Source organism: Setaria viridis, chromosome 6 (assembly GCF_005286985.2).
Source record: "Setaria viridis chromosome 6, Setaria_viridis_v4.0, whole genome shotgun sequence".
Classification (NCBI taxonomy): domain Eukaryota; kingdom Viridiplantae; phylum Streptophyta; class Magnoliopsida; order Poales; family Poaceae; genus Setaria; species Setaria viridis.
In genome coordinates this window covers 4,732,348-4,755,578 of record NC_048268.2, presented here as the reverse complement: position 1 = coordinate 4,755,578, position 23,231 = coordinate 4,732,348, and the positions used below count along the sequence as shown (strand labels likewise).

The 23,231-nt window shown below is 44.0% G+C and overlaps 3 protein-coding genes and 1 non-coding gene across 5 annotated transcripts; 3 read left to right on the top strand and 1 right to left on the bottom strand.

Moving 5' to 3' along the window:
- The first annotated feature begins 828 nt into the window (after positions 1 to 828).
- LOC117861019 (large ribosomal subunit protein eL34) lies at positions 829 to 4,213 on the top strand. Its single transcript, XM_034744474.2, has 4 exons — positions 829 to 993; positions 1,210 to 1,289; positions 3,718 to 3,827; positions 3,904 to 4,213. Exons 1-4 carry the CDS (start codon positions 915 to 917, stop codon positions 3,992 to 3,994), a joined length of 360 nt encoding a protein of 119 aa, XP_034600365.1. The 5' UTR covers positions 829 to 914; the 3' UTR covers positions 3,995 to 4,213.
- LOC117862299 (small nucleolar RNA snR60/Z15/Z230/Z193/J17) lies at positions 2,943 to 3,039 on the top strand. The gene has a single exon (XR_004641952.1). It is a non-coding gene; the product is annotated as a small nucleolar RNA snR60/Z15/Z230/Z193/J17 (small nucleolar RNA).
- A 10,429-nt stretch (positions 4,214 to 14,642) lies between the features above and the next one.
- LOC117861556 (WAT1-related protein At5g47470) lies at positions 14,643 to 17,090 on the bottom strand. The gene is made up of 7 exons (XM_034745127.2): positions 16,500 to 17,090; positions 16,336 to 16,401; positions 15,897 to 16,013; positions 15,565 to 15,802; positions 15,310 to 15,471; positions 15,050 to 15,201; positions 14,643 to 14,932 (listed from the first exon to the last, which is right to left on the bottom strand). Exons 1-7 carry the CDS (start codon positions 16,697 to 16,699, stop codon positions 14,797 to 14,799), a joined length of 1,071 nt encoding a protein of 356 aa, XP_034601018.1. The 5' UTR covers positions 16,700 to 17,090; the 3' UTR covers positions 14,643 to 14,796.
- Positions 17,091 to 19,735: 2,645 nt separating this feature from the next.
- Positions 19,736 to 23,035, top strand: LOC117859732 (G-type lectin S-receptor-like serine/threonine-protein kinase SD2-5). Of its 2 annotated transcripts, XM_072294595.1 has the most exons (3): positions 19,736 to 20,887; positions 21,107 to 21,721; positions 21,811 to 23,035. In XM_072294595.1, the coding sequence occupies exon 3, from the start codon at positions 21,824 to 21,826 to the stop codon at positions 22,802 to 22,804; it is 981 nt and encodes a 326-aa protein (XP_072150696.1). In that variant the 5' UTR covers positions 19,736 to 20,887; positions 21,107 to 21,721; positions 21,811 to 21,823; the 3' UTR covers positions 22,805 to 23,035. The 2 variants fall into 2 exon arrangements, with proteins under 2 accessions (XP_072150696.1, XP_072150695.1); XM_072294594.1 differs by having other exon boundaries at positions 21,107 to 23,035.
- The last annotated feature ends 196 nt before the right edge of the window (positions 23,036 to 23,231 follow it).

Here is a 23,231-nt window from a genome sequence, read left to right as displayed (position 1 = left end):
GGTTGGAAATTTGGCAATAAAAAGCACAATATGCTTAAGATTGCCGTGCGTGATTAAAGTGTGCCAACAAGTTTTTGAGCCTATTTATGCACCCGCTTATATTGGAGAGGTTATTTTCCCTACACACATGCCTAATGATGCAATATTCTTCCCCTCTCTAATCGTTCGCATCTAGGATGTCCAATAATAGACTTTTACAAATAATTTGAATTTTTCTAAAGAAACAATTAGTTGAACATTTTAGATTTCACAAAAAAAATGTGAACCGTACGATTTTAAAAGATTTTCTTAGGTTGCTTCTTTAAGCAATTTTGTTTTAGTTGTTTGAGTATTGCTACTCAACAACAATGTCAATCTAAAACAGAGCAATACCATAAGGTCAAGTGTGCACCTGCATAAGTGTTTGTGTTTTGAAGAAAAAGGGAGAAGCAAATAATTTGTATATGTTCCATGTAATGATGCTTGAGCTTTGTTGTGTATTTCCTTTCCACAAAGTTGAAAAAAATCCATCTTGTATCTCTTGAAACAAATCACGAGTTTAAATTTAGCATTGGGCAAGACAAAAAAACGTAGACCTACCAAAAACTAAATGACAACAGACAAGAAAATACAATGGAATCAAAAACCAAAGTCCGTCCAGTGAGAATCAAACCATATATAGTAGCCCCGTAAACCAAATTCGGCCCAACCAATATTCATCTCGAGCGAGCCTGGTAATCGGCGGAACGGATCTGACCGTCCGCTCACCGACCAGATCGCATATCTGCCGTCAGATTTAGGTCACCCGGCACACCGGCCATCCTATAAAACGTCTCCTCCATACCCTCACATTCCCCTCCCCGCCGCCACGCTTGAGAGAGGAAGAGCGCGCGCGGAGAGCGGAAGCCCGGGAGAAGGCGGCGGCCGGCGGCAAGATGGTGCAGCGGCTCACGTACCGGAAGCGGCACAGCTACGCCACCAAGTCCAACCAGACCCGCGTCGTCAAGACCCCTGGTAAGGATCGGCGTCTTTGTTTCTTCCTGTTCTTGCGGGCTGTGAAGATAGGATTTTCGCCGCACCGCTCATGTTTGGGTTGGGAATTAGATGGATCTGCGGGTGGAAATTAGTATCTTTTTAGTTGCGCCGTGCGATTCGTCAGATATCGCACTGTTGCCGTTTAATTTTGGGCACTGTTTTTCTCGGATCTTACTCGTGCTGTTGTTGATTTAGGTGGGAGGCTTGTGTACCAGTACACCAAGAAGCGCGCGAGTGGGCCGAAGTGCCCGGTCACCGGGAAGAAGATCCAAGGAGTATGTGCCGCCCACCTTTCTGTTTTACATCTTGGGTTGTGCCGGTTGTTATAGGTGGATTATTATTCATTTGAACACTACCTGATCAACTGGATTCAACCTAGCAGTTCCTGATGGAACATGTCTGGCGTAGTTTTGTGGGAGCTTCTGGTCTTGCTCATATTCTAATGAAGTGTGATTACAAACGGGAGACTAAAGTTTGTTGATGAGATCGTGCTTTGGTCTCTTGGCTTGAATAATCTTTAATCCGACATGGTTACATCTAAAAAAATGCTTTATTCCGACTTGGCAACATCTAAAAATGCTTTGGACTCTTATTAAACTGTAGAATATTCCTAGTAGTTTCGGACCATAGGTCTAGTAGGTTTGTTTTTATCTGGGTCTTACATTGATTTTTTCTTTAGCTTGTTGTAAAGCGTGCTGCAATATCTGGTTAATTTGCATGTTGTATCTATAAATACGTGTATCTGTTGTATGTCTTATTATTCCAGGTTAGTTTGCATTTCATATCTATAAATGCTTGTATCTGTTGTATGCCTTATTATTCACAGTGCAAGCGCATGTTCTTGTTGCAACATCTTGTGTTGTGCTTGTTTTCCTGAGATCTTGAACTTGGTTGGATCCTGAGGTCTTTGCTCCACATTTACATTTCCTTTTGTTTTGATATATTTTGTTGACATATGATTATAGTGATATAAATGATAAGCATATTTCTGAAGTTTCATGTTCATTAATATTAATCTTCTCTGAGGACTTTTTTGTTTTAGTTATGATATCTGTAGTTCTCTTCCCCAAAGAGCTGGCATTTTTTCCTTTACTATATAGTTTATTAATTCTGTGAGGAGTTGGCAGTAGGATTAAGAGTGGATGAATTGATCTGAGACTTGCATGTTTGCATGCTGAAGGATGTCGGTAGATTATGATATTGGATATGCTGTTTGTCTTGTTCTAAATGACTGCCAGAGCACACAATCGTCATCATTGAATGAAGATTGTAGCATCGTCTGCAATTTGTATAGAACAAGTCAGGATGGCAGAGATACTGCTATCTGGAATCTGATGCCAATTACTTCTTAGAATTTTATATTTTGATTGTGATGCCCACTCCTTTTCTCTTGCTCTGGGATTTATATATTGCTGACCTAGTTCATGTTATGAAGTGGCTGGGATGCCTGTTTATCGGGTTCATAGCATCAACTAGTATAATTACCGAGTGTACCTGCTTGTTAGCTAGGAATAGTGATTATGAACTGGCATGGAAGTGATTTTGTAAGTTGGTTATTGTGAAATGTTGGAACACAATTTTTGGATCCCTTGGGTGTTTTTGGTTGTTGAGATATTCTTTGTTGATTTTGATCTTTAACTTGTTCTGTTGTTAAGTTCTAAAATTGCCTTTCTAGTTTCAACCCATTTGCTACCCTTTTTGTTTCTGATGTTTTATTACTGGGCCTATGATTACTTAAAAACAAGACAAGCATATATCTGAAACTTTCATGTGGATGAAGCCTAATCTTCTCTATGAGGCCCTTCGCATCTGTATATTATCCCCCATGTTTTCATCTTTGAATTGCAAGGTTAACTGTGCAGTCCATCTGTTTGCTCCTTTGTTATTGCCTTGCATTTGCTATCTTCGGTTGTGCACTCTTCAGGTGGCGAGGTTGGATGATGATCAGTTGCATAGTTCAAATGATTACATTTGTAATGACTATGATTACACTGAATTGTCTTTCGCTCCTAACTGACAACCTTCTGACCAACTACTTTTGCATGTTAATCATAGAGGATACTTGTGTACCACAATATCCCAAGAACATGCGCTGATTAGGAAGTTTATCTTTTTTTAATCTTAAGATGGGATTCTTATAATTCACTCGGCACACGGGGGATTTGCATGTCTTGTTGTTGACTTTGTTACATCAACTGCACGTGTTATTTTAAAGATTTGACAATGCCCTTTGCACTCCATCTGTGGAATTTGCACAAAATTGTTCTCCGGCTTCACAGCCATAATAGCTTTATGCTGCATGCTACATTGGCATATATGGGTAGCTTGTACCACATTCTGCTTGCTGGAAATAGGCAGTTTAAGGGGTTGTTTGGATGGCTACCCATGATAGGGCGCCCTACCAATTTTTTGGAAGTTGACTGCTTGTTCTGTGCGTGTTTGGATAGGCGCCAATTTTTGGCGTGCCCATGCGCCCGCTGCCGCTCGTAGTTGTTTTCTGCACCCTCGCGACGGCGAAACGATGGTGGTGAATTCCTGCGCCAAATTGGCAAGCCCTCGCTTTGGCGGGGCAGACACAGGCACAATCCAAATATGCCCTAAGTTCATGGATCACAAGTTTTTGTTGCATTTGCTTTGTATGAAGCGGCATTTCAAGCCTACAGTATGAACGTGTCCTCATATTGCACATGCTTTAAATTGCAGATTCCACACCTCAGACCTGCTGAGTACAAGAGGTCCAGGTTGTCAAGGAACCGGAGGACTGTGAACCGTCCGTATGGTGGTGTTCTGTCTGGTACTGCAGTTAGGGAGAGGTGATTACTCTTTTCATATCTCATATGTTCATGTGTCGCATTGATTAATGTTGAACTAAGCCATCTTACCTTGCAGGATCATTCGGGCATTTTTGGTTGAGGAGCAGAAGATCGTGAAGAAGGTGTTGAAAATCCAAAAGACCAAGGACAAGGCCTCCAAGAGCTAGTCACAATTGCAATAGGCATTTGCCACCATGTTTAATTCTCTTCGAATTTGTTTCAGTATGAAATTTTCTCGTGGTTTCTGGAAATCCTGGTTCTAGTGCTAGTATCAGATCGATGTGAGTGATTGAATTTTGAGCGAATCCTTTTAACTTTTGGAACTTAAGATCGGTGGAATGTTTTTCGCTTGGCTATGAGGATGTCATATATTTTGCCCTTGTTCATGTGATCCCGGTCTATTTAACCCCGTCATACATAACTGTGAATATGTTTTGAGTTTTCGTTACGTTTAGCATCGCATTTCTTTTGAATAAAGCATGCCTATCGGTTAAAAAAAACTTCATTCGTTCTATTCTTTATTTACACATGGCGAATTCTCTTAGCGTACACACACCATCAATCAGAAAGCATCAATAAGAAAGGTGGTCAGCCTTACTTCAATTTAAGCATGGGATTGTTAACGCTTGTTATTTACCAATCAGAAAGGTGGTCAGCCTTACTTCAATTTAAGCATGGGATTGTTAACGCTTGTTATCGGTAAACTTTTAGTACCATTTAACTAGTGTTTTTAGTGTTTTTAGGTATATTCTTGTACTAACCCGCCACCTGGCACCTGAAATAACGTTATATTCGCGTGTTGTGTTTTGGACCATAATACGGTATAATTAAAGGTTTTTTTTTCCTGCAAGTTGGATTTGAGCCCAGACTTTGGATATTGGAAAGTCCAAACACGAATATTGAACTACAGGCATGCAGGAGGAGCTGAAACTTACATAGGTCATATTTTCCTCATTCGAATTCCGATTGGGGAGAATTTATAAAGAAAATTGCATAGCTCAACGAGATCTACAACTTTCATATGAATCGTTTAGGCATTGGAGGCCAACAGGGCAGACCGATCGGCCTACATGGGTCCAGGCCGATCGGCCTGGTCCGTTTTCGGCTCCGATCATCGCGCCCTTTCACCAGGAGGTTGCCCACAACGTCCCAGGGATATTTTCCAGAAACTTAGCTTCAAAGGCACCCAAACCAACGCTGCCAACTATAAATACCCAGGATATTAAGCAAGGAGAGGGATCCCAACGAGTTTGGACCTAGCCGCCGGCGCCACAAGAGAAAAAAAATAGGGATTAGATCTGATTAGGAGCTTCGTCGTTGAAGGGGACCTGCAAAGGAGGGAGAAAATCCCTAGGCCGATCGTCCTAGGGTGCCCCAGGCCGATCGGCTTGAGGCCCTCGTGCCTCCTGTCGTCTTCGTCTTCGGTTAGGGTGTTCTCCAGGTGCTCCTTACCCCCTTTATTCGTGTAAGATCATGGGGTAAATCCTCTGTTCATCCCTAGGGTTGATATGGTCCTTGATATGTAACTGCTACATGTTCTTTATGCCCATTAATGCATCATGGTCTATATCGTTGCAATGCTTCATTTACATATGTGAGATCTCTATCTTGTACAACATATGTTCTTAGTAGAATTTTTGGTAATCGTGGTGATTAGCTAACTCTGTGGATGCTTCGATATAGTGTGTGTGAGCGAGGTGATTGATTATCCCTGAGTAGTGATAGTATGCAGTGGGAAAAAGACCGAGCGAGCACGTAACCGCTGTGATAGCTAGTGAGGGCAGCATCCATCTGTGTAGTAGATGCATATTCTTGTGAACCTAGATCCTAGGGAGGGAATGCTTATATCTATCTCTATCTCCTATCTTGTGTTAACCTTTGCTATATTATCTCAATCTCTGTTATTAGTTTAGTTTGTCTCTCTACACAATACATACACTCAGTTTCGTTAGCAAGATTGGTATAAAGTGAGAGCAATCAATTCACTTGTTCCACGGATTGATAAACCTTGGGGGAATACTTCAAGGGAAAAGCTACAACTGATATGTGCGCTTGCGGTTCACGAATTGGCACACTAACTGCCGTCAACAAGCTTTTCTGGCGCTGTTGACGGGGAACAAGTCAGTTTGCTGTGTTTGATCTTTGTATTGATTTTGCTAACCCGCTAATACTTAATTTTTGTGTAGATTTTTTTGTTTTTATTTTTCTTTTCAGTGTCTAGATGGATCTATTTGTCACACCATTGGAAAACGAATAAAAGTCACTAGGGGAGTTAGTAATGCCATCATCATAGGACTTTGAGATGCAAAATTCAGATTCGACACTTGTTACAACCTACTATAAATTGAATCATGGAATCACCGAATTCGTGGTGACAAATCTTGGAGGACTACTCTAAGAAAAAAGCTACAAGTGATCCATACACTTACGGTTCACGAATTGGCACGTTAACTGCAATCAACAATGCGCACGGGCCAAACAGCACAGGGAGGCATACCATGCTCACATGAGCCCGAGGCATCTTTTGCCTCGTATGCACGACGTGCTCGCATCGGTAGGGGTCGATTGTGGCCTGATAAACTTGAAGTGCTCGCATGGGCCAAGGGAGTTTCATGGTTACGAGCATGGCTTGAGCTTTTATCTTGGAACCTCAGGAGTTGCCACATCGACCAAATCTACTTGTGTCTTTCTTGTAGTGTGTTGGTGGAATCCAGGGCATCAAAAGTTCTCTGTTGGGGTCTATATCAGTATGTCAGAAGTAATTTGTGCTGATACATATTTTTTATACTGACGGATCCAGTTACCAACCGCTAGCACAAAAGACCACGAGACTAACGCCTTAAAGAACCACCAGCACAAATGCTCCAATTTTTTAAAGTAACTTGCCAAGACATTTAACTTGTATATCCTGATTTATTTTTACATGTAATAGACTACATATATGTTCTTGTATAAGGGTTTCAATAATTTTCAAATTGATTTACTGTTTCAATAGTTGAAATGAATTTATATGTGCCTATCGAAAATTACTACTTTTTTGAACTACATTTATCTTAAATATGATTTAAAAATTGTAGAAATATTATTTTTAAGGATCCATGTTCCACTTTAGCTCAACTCATGAAAATAGATGAAAGATTCACATGTTTGGTAGGGATAATTCAAACTTCTATTAGCAATTTTATCTAAATCATTTTATGATGGCACAAGCTCAAATAAAAAAATTTCAATACGTTTTAAATTGCTAATATCTAAATCATTTTATGATGGCACAAGCTCAAATAAAAAAATTTCAATACGTTTTAAGACAAGTGGACTATACATTGCTCTCAAACGGAAATGTTTTTTTTTACCGAAGTCAGGAACCCCTACATATTTTTTTTATAATTTTTTATTTTATATTCATTTAATTTGCTCTTACGGAAGTCGAACCCGAACTTGCTAGATGCTACTCAAGTGTTTTAACCACTAAACTAGAGAGCCTTCCACCTCTAACGGAAATGTTAATTACAATGTTAATAATTACCGGCGAGTGCGGCTGGTCTGTAGGCGCTGGTGGTGCGGTGACTTGTCTGCGGGCGTGGGGCCGGTGCGGACGGCCAGCCAGCACTAGGACCGGCACGTCTGGGTAGCAGGTACAGTGACCGGCCGGCATGCTTGCGTGTGCCGGCTGGCCCGTGTGCGCGGGCTGGTGCGGGTGGCCCCGCGAGAGCGGCCTCTGGGCGGGCGCTAGGGCTGACGCGCCCGAGCGGCGATCATAGCAGCCGGCGTGAGGCCCGAGGTGCGCGGGTGGGCGCTGGTGCTGATGCGGGCCGGGCGGCATGCTAGCGCGGGCTCGACGTAGCGAACCTTCTAGCGCGGTGGTCGGCGTGAGCAGGACGACACGAGCGCGCGACGGTGCGGGGTGACGTTGCGGTCGTGGAGGTAGCACGAGTGTCGTTGCAACCTGCTGGCATCCCAGCGCTGCAGGCGGATGAAAGGGCTCGGCGGCGTGGGGCTGCAGGCGAATGACAACAACACAAAACTGCAGCCGCTACAGACGAAGCACGATAGTGAGATTGTCGCTGCCCGTGTAATTTTTTTCGTTTCATATAAATATTTGTGTTAGCAGACAATCTAAGGTCTTGTTTATTTGGCTTCTCCACGTAACTCGTTTAACTTTTTCGAAAGTACAAAAACCCGTGAAAGATGAGTTTATACAGAAAATTAAAAAGTAGTTTTTTTGAGCTAAATACATTTTCTAAAAGCTATCGTTGACTTTTTAGAATAAAAAAAAGCTATCAACAACTTTTCAGAAAGCTCCAATAGTTGCAGCTCAAACAAACAAGCTCTAATGGACCACGAGCACAAATAGATTTACACTGGTGGTAGGACACTTGACAACAAAAATCATCATTCCTGCTGGCACAAGGTTGCTGGTGAGTGCCTCAACCATCGACCCAAATATGTTTTGACTATGAGCACAAATGGTCTGGGGGCATAGTGTTTTTTTGATGCATAAAGTAAAGATTGAAGATCCATCACATGCAGGAGTGCTGAGCTTCACGCCTGCTTTAGGCACCAGCAATTGAGGCGGACAGAGGTGCATAATGAGGCAACTGCACCGATAGATGAGGAATGCCATGGTTGATGACGGAGGATGCGACGATGGATGATGGAGGCCACAACGAGCGGATAAGGGTGCATTTCCTCTGGGTGCCAAGCTGCGGTGTTCATCTCAGCTTGGGAGCTGAGCCGCGCAGTGGGCTGTTGGAGAGAGCCGACTTGAGCGTGCACCCGAGCAGTTGTCAGTTTGCTTGAGTCATCACGCAGCAAGAATCTGGGGCAGGTTCGCATGTGGGTACTTTGGGACCATCTCCACAATTTTTTCCACAAGTTAACCCAGTGTCTCACTCAATTTTTTTGGCCATTTACTTAGTTGATCCAACGACCCATAATCATCCCATCATAAACCTATTTCTTCTTCCTTGTGCTGCTAGATGCCCCTCCTGTTGCCACTCTTCACAGTCGCGGTTGCTGCCTTCCAACCTCATCCCCGGATCTGCTTTCGCCACCACCGTCATGCTAACCTGTCATCGCCATGACTCCTCTGCTAGTCCCCTCCCATCTCCGTCGACGCAACACCACTGACGACGCTCCATCATCACCACCGGTACCCTCCCAGCTAAGCTCCCTCACTGCCACAAGTCCCCTTCCAGCTAAGCTCCCTTACTACCACAGGTTCCCTCCCGCCTCCCTCGATGCAACGCCACCGAGGCTAACCAATTGAAGCTCGATACGCCTGCTGCCTCCATCGTCCAACCGGATACCCAGCACCACCTGCCTTCTCGCCTGCCACTAGTGCTAGCATCTTGCCGCCCTTGGTCCTCCTCCTATGCCCCCTTCCCAACCTAGAACCCAAACATCACTATCGTGTCATGGCATGTATTGATTGGGTCAAAAATACCCATGATGATGGGAGGCTTTGAATCACCCGATAAGCTTTAATTTAGCTATTTACCTTTCACAAGGGATTGAACAGAAATTAGTATGCAATTATATAAATTGAAGAAAAACATAACATATGCCGATACTATATAGGGATGCGTAAGAAACAAATAAAAAACTTGTCCTAGAAAATGAAACCAAGAGATCCACCCGTTTCATCTAGCCCTTCATGATATCTTAGATCTAATGTACACATACACTATCCGACGGGTGGGTGACTGTGAAAAGGAAAGAAAAAGAGAAAATGGATTTGTTTGTGCAAGTTAGCCGAAACTGTAAAACATTTATGCTTTTTTTCCCTATTATTGTGCATATGTATACATGCCATGCTCCTGTGAGTATGCTCTTGTTGTTGTGTATGTACTGATATTGTACTGGCCTCCTTGTGCTTGACGTGTGTAAAGCACATTCTATGTGTGTTGTCTACTATGAGCAATGCCACTCGAGATAGGGCTCATTCTGATGAGTTTTATTATGGTTTGAGGTTGGGATTTGGAAGTGGTGGAGAAAGGACGAAAAAGGGAGCACAATGTTCTCCATCTCATTAGGCATATGCATCTCTTATATATTACTATCACGGTGACACTACATGTCATTGAGGTTTTACTAGTGTGAGTGAGACTTCACATGGCCAGGACACAAATCCGAGTTTAAGTATGCTTTGAAAGGAGTAGAAGGATCTCCACGACCTCATCATCAGCACTTATGCTCTCTGGCTGAGCCTCGACTCGTTCCATGGGCACCCTTGGGATAGCACGAAGCGCGACAACTGCCTTATTTAGCATATGCAGTGTGAGCAAGTTGATGGATGGGAACACACATCCGCAGGCAATACACTGATGGCTGAGAGGATTGCTGCTGGAACTGGAGCTCTATCCTAGTCATCTCCCTTCCCCATTGAACCTCTTATCACTGCTTGTTTTTTCCGTTGACTACTCGCTATGGTTCAAGTGTATTTTGTCCTTTGTGCCTTTTCTACATGAAGAAGAGCTGGATACGTTGGCATTAGATCACAAACACAATGATGCATGTAAGGAATGCATGCTGCTTGACATGACAAGGAGCAAATCACCTGTTGCATGACAAGTGGCATATCACATAATATTGCACGACAAGTGCCAGATCACCTAATATTACATGGAAAGTGGCGGATCGAAGTGGTTGAGTCACCTAGTGAATGTGACGACATGTGGTAAAAGAGAAACTAGGTAATTGGCCACTTGTCATGCTACATTCACAATAATATTATGTATGCCACGTGCCGGCGAGGATCACCTCCTTGTGTTCGCTCATGTGTGTAAATCACATTAATCCATAGATATGGAGAATTCATTCTAGAGGGTGTTTCAAACACGCTATTCCAAAGTGTCCGTGTGTGTTGTCCACTATGAGAAATGCCACTCGAGATAGGCTCAATTTTGACGAGTTTTATTGTTTGAGGTTAGGGTTTGTAAAGTAGTGGAGCTAGGACAACGGGTAGCACACTGTTCTCTACCTCGTTATGCACATGCATCGTCTCTTATTACTATCATGGTGACACTACGTGCTATTGAGGTTTTACCCATGACAGTGAGACTTCACATGGCCATGATACAAATCCGAGTTTAAGTATGCTTTGAGAGGAATAGAAGGATCTCCATGACCTTTTTCTAAGCACTTATGCCCTCTAACTGATCCTCATCAACTAGTTCCATGGGCACCATTGGGATAGCACAAAGCGCGACAACTGCCTTGTTTTGCATATGCAGTGTGAGCAACTTGATAGATGTGCCTTCAAAAAAAAAGTTGATAGATGCAAACACACGACCACATGCAGTACATTGATGGCGGGGGTGACTGCTGGAGCTGGAGCTCTATTCTAGTCGTCTTCCTTCTCCATTGAACCTCTTATCACTCATTGTTTTTTTCCCTTTGACTACTTGCTATTTTCAAGTAAATGTTGCCCTATGTGCCTTTTATACATGAAGAGCTGGAAGCATTGGTATTAGATCACAAACACAATGATGCTTGTAGGAATGCATGCTGCATGACATGACAAGTAGCAGATCACCTGGTACATGTTGCATGACAAGTGGCATATCACGTAATATTGCATGACTAGTGGTGGATCACCTAATTTTGCATGACAACTGGCGGATCACCTAATGTTGCATGACAAATGTTCAGTCACCTAGTGCATTATTGGACACATATGAGCTGATACAAATGAATATGAAAACATGTGAAAAAAGAGCAACTAGGTGATTGGCCACCTATCATCCTGTCACGCTACATTCACAATATTATATCTGATCTATGATAGCCGGCAAGGATCGCTTCCTTGTGCTTGCACACGTATGTGTGCACTGCTGGGAAAGCACCTTCAGTACCGGTTCCTAACCCTCTTTAGTATTGGTTGTGCAACCGGTATTGCTACTTCAGTACTAAGGGAGGTCCTTTAGTACCGAGTCAAATAACTGGTACTAAAGGAGGGCCTTTACGATCGGTTGTTTATACCAACCGGTACTAAATTGGCCTCGGCCACGTGCGCTGTTTCTAAAAATTGTAGCTGTTTCTAAAAATGACAAATATGAGCTCTAAATAACACATGCATATAAATGAAAGTTTTCTCCATTGTACCTTATTCTAAAAATCATAAATTAATCTAGCTCTAAAGCATAAAACTTAGTATACTAGCCATGTATCAAGGGAGGATGAAGTTTCTAACCTTTAGAACACTTGAATGAGTGAAATCCCCATGAAATTGTCAAAAATCCGGCAACACCTCCCCTATTTCACCATGAATGGATGAAGCTCAAGCTGGAGGAAATGGCTCGGGCAGGAGGAAGAAGACGCTTGATTTATAAGAGGGAAGTTAGTACGGGTTGGGGGCTCCAACCGGTACTAAAGGGGGTCACGGGGAGCTCCTAGGGGACTAGCCGTTAGACCTGGTACTAATGCTCACATTAGTACCAGATCAAAAACTAACCTATACTAAGGGCTAGAACCAATGCTCATTTTTCCAGTGTAAAACACATTAATCCATAGATAGAAAGTGTGTGAATCACGCTATTCCGAAGTGTCTATGTATATACGAGCAATGCCACTCGTGCTAGGGCTCAATTCTTGGTAGTGGTGGAGAGAGGACAACGGGGAACACTGTTCTCTACCTCTTTGCGCATATGCATTATGATAAGGGGGGAATGCATGCTGCTTGACATGATAGTGGGCGGATCACCTAGTGCATGTTGCATGGCAAATGTCTTCTGCACAACTTAAGAAGCACTAACATTTGGCTGACACACTCCGACACTCCTTTGGAGAGAGAACATCCAGCGCCACACGGCTTCGATTATATGCCCTACACACAATGATAAGATCAAGTGTATTTTTGAAGTATAAGCTATAGTGGAAATGCTATGCTCACACTTGCACCTAAGGGCACGCAAATGCACCACACACGCGCGCGCTTGTAAGTTTTTTTAAGGTGTGAAATGCATATACACGGTCAATGAATCAGCACACATTCTCACATCACCAACATACGCGTGTGTCACCAAGTCGATTTTAGACCAGAACAGAGCGTGGAAATGACCTGAATGAGTAGCTATAAAAGTGGTAGCACAGGGTTAAGCGGTGATAAGCACTTTTGTATACAAATCCCTCTAAACAGTTCCGTTGCGTGTACCTGAAATTCCAATTCCATAAATGGTAAAGTTATCTTGATTTCCTCTACGATAAAAAAAAGACAGTCGCACAGTTATATCACCGTTCTATTGGATTCAGTTACTGTCACCGTTCTATTGGATTCAGTTACTGTCACCGTTCTATTGCCAGTCGCACTGTTGTCCTTTTAATTTAGAAAACACCTCAAGAGCCACTGAAAGCAGTAAGAGGTACCAGGAAAATAAAATACAATACAGAATTAAAAAAAGGAGAAGTGAACTAGCTTAGGAGAACTCCATCTTTATCATGGCATGAATTAATCCTTTGACATTTACCGATATACACGATATACATCTTCATCTCGTAGATGCGGTTCTTATAGTCTTCCAGGCTAACTGCTTCACTGCTATTTGGAGTCTGATGCCTGATTAGATGGTGGATGCTGTTGTATATAAGTAGAACCTGGACGCCTTCTAGTCTCCTTTTGTTTGTCGATGTGGTTTGTGAACATTCTTCAGATTAGCTATATATTCTGGACATGGCACCTTCTCTTCTTTGTCACTTTCTTTATATGCATTGAACCTGGACATGTTTTCTTTACTTCAGCCATAAGCTTAGCAGGCTGAAAGGCAATTCACAGTGATAATAGCAAGAACAAATAAATATCAATAACAATAATATATGGGTGGTGATGATCAGTACATGTTCCTTCCATAAGAAGAGTTTTCATGTGTATCAAACTTTCAATTGTTCAATAGTACACTTGGACAAATCTGACATTGACATCAAATTTTCCCTTTTCTTTTCTAAAAGACCAAACCATCAAGATGATGATCTATTGCCCAAGTGCTGAAGTGCATTTGGATATGAAAGGACTGTGCGTGGTTACAACAGGAGGAGCAAAGTTCCCTCCACAAGTATTGATGAACTTTCTATGATTCGATCAAGCTCTCACAGCACTATCTGATATATCTCCACGCGCACACCCAAGATTCCTTTGCCTTTGACCTCCCTCGGGAATTAATCCTGCTGCAATCCCGGCAAGGTGCATCCATCGATCAAACTCCTCCCGTAACGAATGCATGTGCCTCCAGGAGCGTACGACGAAAAGAATGATGTGTAGATGGTGAGATGCTATTCCATCTTATAAATAGCAGACATCACCTATGTGTTTTCATCGTCCAAAGTGAAGTTCTGTGAGTGTTTTAGGGTTTTGAGTTCTTGGTTGGTTGTCCTCTGGAGTTCCCTCCAAACACTTCACAAGCAGCTAGACCCTAGTGCAATTGCACAAAGTCTAATTCCAGCTAGTGAAGTGTTTGGGGAAACTCCAGGTGGTACCCAATAGTTTCAAGGCTGTACAGTTCCCTCCAAACACTTCACAAGCAGCTAGACCCTAGTGCAATTGTACAAAGTTTAATTCCAGAGATGATACCCAATAGTTTCAAGGCTGTATAGGGAAATGCTGATAACGGAAATTACGCTTGGTGTTATCAAGAGTTCCCTTCAAGCACTTCACGTTACGTTGTATTAGCGATAGCCTGATACCAATGTGAAGTGTTTGGAGGAACTCTTGGTACCAACAAGCATTTTAGCCCAGATGCTTAGGTTTGTAACTTGTAGCTTTGCCGGAGTTTCTTCCAAACACTTCATCGACTAGCTAGGCATAGTAAAAGCAAGAAACTGTAGCAAATCCGACAAAAACTACCAACAATCTAAAAACATCATTAAATCCATTCCAAGCATATTTGATTGCAAGCACGAACAAAATCAGATGCAATTTGACACTAAAAGATCATTGCACCCATGGTAGCGCGGTCACAAGATTTTGCCTGACTTATCATTGCAGCAATGGCGCCTCTATATCGCATTCAGTTTCAGATGGCACCGTCAGCTCGGTGAACATCTTGTCCTCCCTGTTCTTCGCCCACAGCACCACGTAGAGTCCAACAAACATGAGCACAATCCCGACACAGCTGCAGCAAAGAAGTGATATAAACACTCTTATGTGTCAATAAATGTGTTCATCAGATCAGGTGAACTCAGCGAATTTTAGAGGATGCAGTAGCATTCCTGCAATGAAAGTGCATTACCATCCTAGGCCGATCCATTGTCCGAAGACGATGAGCGAGATGAACGACGAGAACACTGTCTGAAATGGGCTGAACATCGACACGAGGACAGGCCCCTTGCGCCCAATGCTTGACACCTGGAACGTCGTGCACAGGCCGATCACCACGCCTCCCTGGAGGATCAGGAGTTTCATTCAGTCTTCCATTGCAATGCAGGTTGAGAGATGGTAACATCACCAACTGAAAATTCTGAATGTGGCATATAGATATATGTAGTGTACCACAAGCACAATTTCACCAATGATCCTGGTGATGTTGTCTGAGGTCCCTGCAGTGAGCTTCCCCTCCATCAAGACCTGGATGATAGCGCTGAAGATGGACCCCATCATGGCGGTGATCGAGCAGATGGACAACGGCGCAGGGAATCTCTTCAGGGCCGCAGCCTACACCAGCATCAGATTAAGCTAAATTTCAGACACCCCAAATGTCTGACAAATTTACCGAATAACACTTCACAGCATATGAAATTTAGTAACCTGCATGACAGTGTTGCAGGCGAAGATTGTGACTCCTGTCAGAAGGTAGAAACATCCAAGGATCCAATCTTTCCTGCTTTTGCCGTTGGAGAGTTCTAATTCGTCGGGAACGGACTTCGGAGACACGCTGGGAGTGGGGTTCTTCAAGAAGCTCACGCACATTGCCCCACTGAGGCACACCAATGTGCCCAAGATCTTTGCTCTCGTGTACTGGCACTTCCAATTAAACCTCTCAAATCTGTAGAGATCGATAAATGAGCACCATATATACATATAATTTGTGAACTGATTTTTATTCTTGTGTTTCAGTAATCGTGTCAGTAACTCGGTACCTCAGGCAGGCTGCAATGACGAAGATGAAGGCAGGGCCAAGATTAGGCATAGCAGAGGCGATCGCCGGTGAGGTCCGCTCGACACCGAGCATCATGAAGACTTGATATATGGACACTCTAGACAATGGAAAGGGATTTGGCTTATGAATTGCTTGCAGCATCTCGCGTTAAAATTGTTCACCGTGTAATGAACTGAGGAACCTATACGTGCACCGAGCTGATCAATCAAGATATTCAGGTAAACAGATCGAACCGGCTATGTGTTGGTAGAGTTCATAAAAATTTGTGCCACAAGGATTCAACGGCATTCCAAGATGCTAACCAAGCTACCGATGCAAATGCAACAGTAATGAACAGGAACTGAACATTTTTATTTTAAAAAATAAATTAAACCAATACCATTAGAAAAACATTTTCACTGGGCAAAAAAGTGTCTCACCCTCCTAGCGAAATGATAACGAGCTGAAGAACCAGCATGGGGCTCCACACTTTGGGCCATTTCTTCCTGAAGGCGATTAGCAAAAGCAAGAAGGCAACACATCAACCAAAGCTGAACAAGGAATATAATACATTGCAACTAATAATACTAGTGACAAAGCTAACCTCTCGAGCACGACGGCGAAGGGGAGGACGACGACGGAGGAGGCGGCGCAGGCGACGACGATGATGAAGAGCGACGGCACGCCGGCGGCGAGCAGGCCGTTGAGGAACATCATGTAGAGGCCGAAGATGCACTGCACGGCGAACAGGCCACAGATGGTGAGCACGTCGGGCCACGACATCGACACGCCGCCGCACGACATCCTAGCTTCTTCTTCTTCTTCTTCAATCAAGTCCCAAAAAAAAGCTGCTGCTTCTTCTTGATCGGTTGAATCCTCTCTCCTGATTGGTCGATCAAAATAAAGCTTCGACTACTGCACTTCTCAGCTTCAGCAGCTGTGTCAGTGAGTGTACTCGTGCAAGGATGAGTATATATAATACACTCATCTATGCATGTTTGTGATCATGCAGCTGCATCGAGTGCAGGAGAAAGCAACATTAACACTAATGCAAGCAGGAGACTACTCTGCCGACTGAATATGGATAATTTCAAGCAGGACCATACAATGAAAAGGATAAAAAAATAACTTCTGCTTCTCGAATGAGCGAGCAGGATGAGAAATGGCAGAAGCTGGATGAAAACTTGGATTTGGATGTCAGAAATCTCTTCGCCCCTGGGAAATGCTGCTGGGGCGTAAGCGTGATTGGTGGCGACGCCTGGGAGCATCAGACACATGTGCATGCGGGAAGCGCCGACGTGGCACAACGTGGCGCCGCGGGCGTGGCCCCACGGACCACGGCGGCCATGCATCCACTCGCGGATGCGACACGCGGGCAGCGGCTTCTGGAGAAGGGGATCACTGCAGCTGCATCCGGCCATGTGAACCTGCGCCATACCTGCAGCCTGCAGATCGAGGCTCGTGTGACTTCAGCGATCGCGGTGTTTGGGAGGAGGGTGCAACACTTTACATCTGTCACATCGGATGTTCGGATACTTAGTTAAGAGGACTAAACATAAGCTAATTGCAGAACCTATAGGCTAAATCACGAGACGAATCTATTAAACCTAATTAGTCCATTATTAGTGAATGGTTACTGTAGCACCACACTGTCAAATCATGGACTAATTAGGTTTAATAGATTCGTCTCGCGATTTAACCTAGAAGTTGTATAATTAGTTTTATAATTAATCTAAGTTTAATACTCCTAATTAGTGTCCGAACCTTCGATGCAACGGGGGCTAAATTTAGCCCCTCCCCGAGCACCCGATCGAGCATGCGGTTTGTTGGTCGACGAATGAGCATCAACGGCCTCTTCAAGCCGTTTCATCAGATGAGCTTGGTTGCAGACTTGCAGCTTTTTATATGATGAGTCGGTACTCAGTAGAAAAGAGAGAGCCTCTGGAGTTCACAACCCATTCGTAAATTAGGCCTATTACAGCAAGCAGCTTGTGGTTTCTTTGGTTATGCAAACAGGCCCCCAACAACATGTCATGCCCAGGGGCATCAGGTCCGGCCCATATGGCCCATGAGGCTGGCCCATTAGGTAGCTCGTATATAAAATAATCACCCGGTCAGGCGCCAATCACCTGATTAACCCTAGTTGGGATCCCCAAACAATAGTAGGAATGTTATGACGAACGAAGACAACAACCGTTCAGACAAATATTACAGTGGTTGTCCTATCGATGATTAACGTTCTCCCGGGAGGGACGGTTCGTCTCCCTTTACAGGGCCATAAAGTTACATTTCCGCATCCCCGTTATACCCATATTCAACCACTACATCCCAGAAATATTCCGTGTAACTTGGTTCCTATTCAAGATGTTGCTTTCACGGTAAAATTACATATCCAACCTCGTACTAGATTCTTGTTATGGAGTTGTCCTGCTATTAAGTGGTTCCAGGACCGTCTTGACTATCCTCCTCCTTACTCTTCAGCTTCGTTGAAACTAAGTGAACTTCTGCAAACTTCCCGTCTTCTTGAGGTCGAAGTCAGCTAACTTCGGCTTCTGGTCTCGGAGTCTTTCCGAAGCCAAATCGCTGAGAGCTCCATGGGGGATTTGACTTCGTGAGTCCTTGCCTACAAAACAACAAGGTGGACACCTTCGTGATAATTAACTTCGATTATTTATTAGCTTCGTAAAAAGGGGGAAGCGATGAGGTTAGAGTCGATCCAGAGAGAAGGTCCCCGCCAGCATCGTTCAGGGTGTGTTGTGGGGCGGTCCCCAACACCTAGCAAAGCCACCCTGAACCTCCTGGCCAGCTGGCCGCCGCCATTGATACGTGCTGGCCGCCGGCTGCTGTGCCCGTGCGTGGCTGGCCAAGCTCTGCATGAGGGAATTGTAGGCGCTTTTGCTGTGCCGAGCTTGATGTCGAGTGCTAGCGTCACACCGTTACCGGTTACTCTTCCCGAACGTATGGACTTCTATATAGACGTGCTGCTTATTTGCACACTTCGTCAAGCCCTATGACTACTCTGATATTGGCTACATGGACCACTCGGCTTTGACAAATCCTCCGTTGCACCACGCACGAGCGAAGGTGTAATCTATTGCTGTTCAAGCGATTCTATTTATTCATTTTGTGGTGATGATAGCAGCTAACCAACCTCATTTCCCTTCAGTCATCTATATCAGTATTTGACTAGGAGTAATAAGAAGAAGCACATCTTTTCTATTTATGCATAATTAGATATCATCATTGTATCGATCTGCAGGCATTGGACATAATTCATGCAGCTATTTGTCCCGTGCAACCATTCTAGCATTTCAGCGTTCAATACAAGCAGAGATGCAAACTGCACAGCAATGTCAGATGTAATCGCCCTTTACAATCTTTCTCGTGATGTACTTCCCCAAGGAATCGAACCCGTAGGAGTAGAGGGCTTCGATCTCCGCACGCTTGCCCGCCTGCACCATCAGCGTCAGCTCAGCTTTGTGACTCTCCTGCAGCCAAAAACAAAGCAGAATTGAGTTGACCAGTTCCACTTCCACTATCCTCCAGTCTGGACTCTGGACAAACGAATCTGGCTAGCTGAGCCACCTTGTCAATAGTTTTCCGCGTCTATCACTTCTTGATAGGTATACCGTGTGGCTGTGTTTTAAGAACCATATGTTGGTCCTCGCCGTATCCCACAAGGCACAGTTATCATCCTATCAAGAGGAGATGCTGTGTCCATTTTGACGGCAAAATCCAGCACGCATTTCACCTAAGAAGGCCTACAAGTCTGCCATGATGGTGAGGGAATCCTGTGGATCAAAGAATTATAAGTGCTGCTACAAGTGGCAAATGAATGAACCAACAGGTTATACAATTACACAGACTCTCTCCAAGTGCTCTCCCTGCCTACCCTCCGATCCTGAATCCTAATGCATGGACGTGGCAAGCTTTCTACTGATACTCACCATAGCCAAACTAGCTATCGAAACCGGCTCCATCAGCTTGCCTGGCCACACTGCAAACTTGTCCACAGTCTGGAATTATCCTTCGAGTGTTGCGCTCCTCCACATGTTCCCAGGCAATTCCAGTCTAGCCTTCGCTGCAGGATTCTACCATACCGGTAACTACCCAGACGACCGCATTCTCTTTGGAGTGTTCAGTGTTAATATCTTCTTGCGCCGGGATGGTCGAGTAGTCCACGTTGCATTCTCTGCGACGTGACTCAGGAGACTGGAATTCACCTGTTCACTCAATGTAGTTTCGCGAGGACTATTTAGTCGCGGGTGAGTGCATGGACAAGGTGCGACGTTTTGGACCCAAACTGTTGGATTTCGCACGGCACGCTCCACAACTGGTGGTCAACTTTAACGGGCGGGTAAGTCGTCGATACGAAAGGCTTGAGAACATTGATCATCCTCGTGTTGTGAGAGATATGGAAGGAGCGCAATACACAAATTTTCCAACACCAGGAATAATCACTTAACCGATTAGTGGACAAGATAAAAGAGGAGGCAAATACATGGGTCGCGGCAGGGGCTAAACAGCTAGGGCGGTTAATAGAGGTCGTGAGGCATGCTTAATTGTCTATTGTGTCGCTTGTTTCCCTTCCCATAGATCCTAGCTGGGGATGTGAGTGTACATAACTTCATTTTGTTTTGCTCGTCAGGCTTTCCCGCAACTCTCCTGACTCTTTTTTTTTTAAACAAAGTGTTAATATCTACTCCAGTGACCTGGAGTACGTGGATTATACCACAGTTTTCTGGTATGCAAACCGTGACCACCTCCTCCACAGTAATGCCACCCTCAACTTTACTACCGACGGCAATCTTCTGTTGCAGGACATTGATGGGAACCTCGTGTGGTCCACTAATACGTCAGGTCAATCTGTTGCTGGAATTAAGCTCACTAACTCCGGGTATCTAGTGCTCTTCGACCACCGTAACACCTCAGTCTGGCAGTCATTTGATCATCCAACGGATTTCCTTCTTCCTAAGCAGCGGCTAGAGAAAGGTATGAGGTTAACACCCAACACATCTGCCACTGAATGGACTGCCAGCAATCTGTTTTATCTCACTGTTCTTTCTGATGGTTTGTACGCGTTTGCTGGATCTAACCCACCTCAACCATACTATTTTTACTACATTGATGTTGAAAACACTACACAGAAAGGACAGCCATATGTATCTCTTATAAATGGGAGTCTAACTTGGTTTGTTTCCCCTCTTACAGAACCAAGAAATATGATCACCTTGACACCGGCTGTGTCCTTTCAGTTTTTGAGGTTGGAGTCTGATGGGCATCTCAGGTTGTATGAGTGGAAGGATGACCAGCAGTAGTGGTCACTGAAAGAGGACGCCTTCACATTGGATGCTTGTGATTACCCGAATGTCTGCGGGGACTATGGTGTCTGTTCAAATGGCCAGTGTTCCTGCCCGGTTACAAGCGATACAGGTGCAACATACTTCAACCAGACTGTCAGTCAGAGACCAGATCGTGGATGCACACTGCTGAACCCAATTTCTTGCCAGTCTTTACATCACCATCAACTCATAGGAATTGCTATGATAATCCAGGTGTATCATTAATAGATGCCGATTTTTTCCTACGAGAGTACGCAGGAGAGCTAATACAGGTCGATGAAGAGAGTTGCAAGCTAGCCTGCTTGAGAAACTGCTCTTGCAAAGCTGCTCTGTTTGTTGGTAATTTTAATAGGTGCTTCTTGCTCACACGTGTCTTTTCACTACAGGCAAACGCAGGATTTAAATCTGGTGCGTACCTGAAGGTGCAGCTGACACACCACCCTCAGGAAATCACAAGGTGCTTTTGGGTTCTATAATTGCAGGGGTAATGTTTTCTCTCGTTATGATAACCTTTACTACAATAGTATCAGATAAAAGGAGACACCACAAAAATGATGACGATAATGATTTTAGTGATGTAGCCGGAATGCCTACGAGGCTCGCTTTCAAATTATTGAAAGTGGCAACCCAGGACTTCAGCAACAAGCTCGGGCAAGGAGAATTTGGCTCAGTTTATGAGGGACAGTTAGACAATGAAAGAGTTGCAGTTAAATGCTTGGATCGAGCTGGTCAAGGAAAGAAAGATTTCTTGGCTGAAGTCCAAACAATTGGTAGCCTTCATCACATCAATCTGGTGAGGTTGATTGGCTTTTGCTCAGAGAAATCATATAGGTTGTTGGTATTTGAATACATGCCCAGGGGATCACTGGACAAGTGGATCTATCAGAGAGATAAGTTTGTTCCTCTTGAGTGGCACACAAGACGCAAGATCATCAACGACATTGCCAGGGGCTTATCTTATCTTCACGAGGAGTGTAGACAGAGGATTGCTCATCTAGATATCAAGCCGCAGAACATCCTTCTAGATGAAAATTTCAATGCCAAAATTTCGGATTTTGAACTGTCTAAACTGATTGATAGGGGTGAAAGTCATGTGATGACTCGAATGAGAGGAACACCGGGGTACATGGCACCTGAATGGCTGACATCACAAATCACCGAGAAGGTTGATGTTTGCAGCTTCGGCATTGTGGTAATGGAAATCATCAGTGGAAGGAAGAACCTTGACTACTCCCAGCACGAAAGTAGTGTCCAAGTCATCATAGTGCTACAAGATAAGGCAAAGAATGATCTCCTGGAAGATATGATTGACAGGAGCAGTGATGACATGAGTTTACACAAGGAAGACGTGATTGAGACCATAAAGCTTGCAAGGTGGTGTTTGCAGAGTGATAAAAATAGAAGGCCTGCAATGTCAATGGTTGTGAAGGATATGGAAGGAGAAAGGAGTGTGGAATCGAACTTGGATTACAACTTCTTCGATCTAAGTCCTGCAGTCACTGTACAAGTTGGTGAGTCCAAGTTTTCAGATCCACCTGTGGTATCAGTCCTATATGCTCCTCGGTGAAATTTTGCAAAGAAAATTCTGCATGCACAAACTAGTTTCCATTTCTGTTATCTTAAAATGCAGCCTCTGTTTGGGGTTGGCGGTGAAAAAATATAAAAGGGTGCTACTTCTGTACCTTGTTGGTTTGTAAGTCGTTGATCGTCAGGATTGTGGTGGGATATATTACAAGAAGTTGCAAAATGCCATCGACATGTAGTTCATGTATTATGTAAGTACAATTATTTTATGTTATGTAATTTATGTCAATACCCATAACGAAAGCGCCTGTAAATACAGCCATGGACCATGGAACTGGTCCAATCTAAAGCAATCATTATACTCGCAAACTCAAGAGAGGGGCCGCAACAGCCGAGCCAGAGTTCCAGTTCATAACCGACCAGCACGTAATCCGCCTATGAATGCATGTCACCAGCCTCTTCAAATTCAT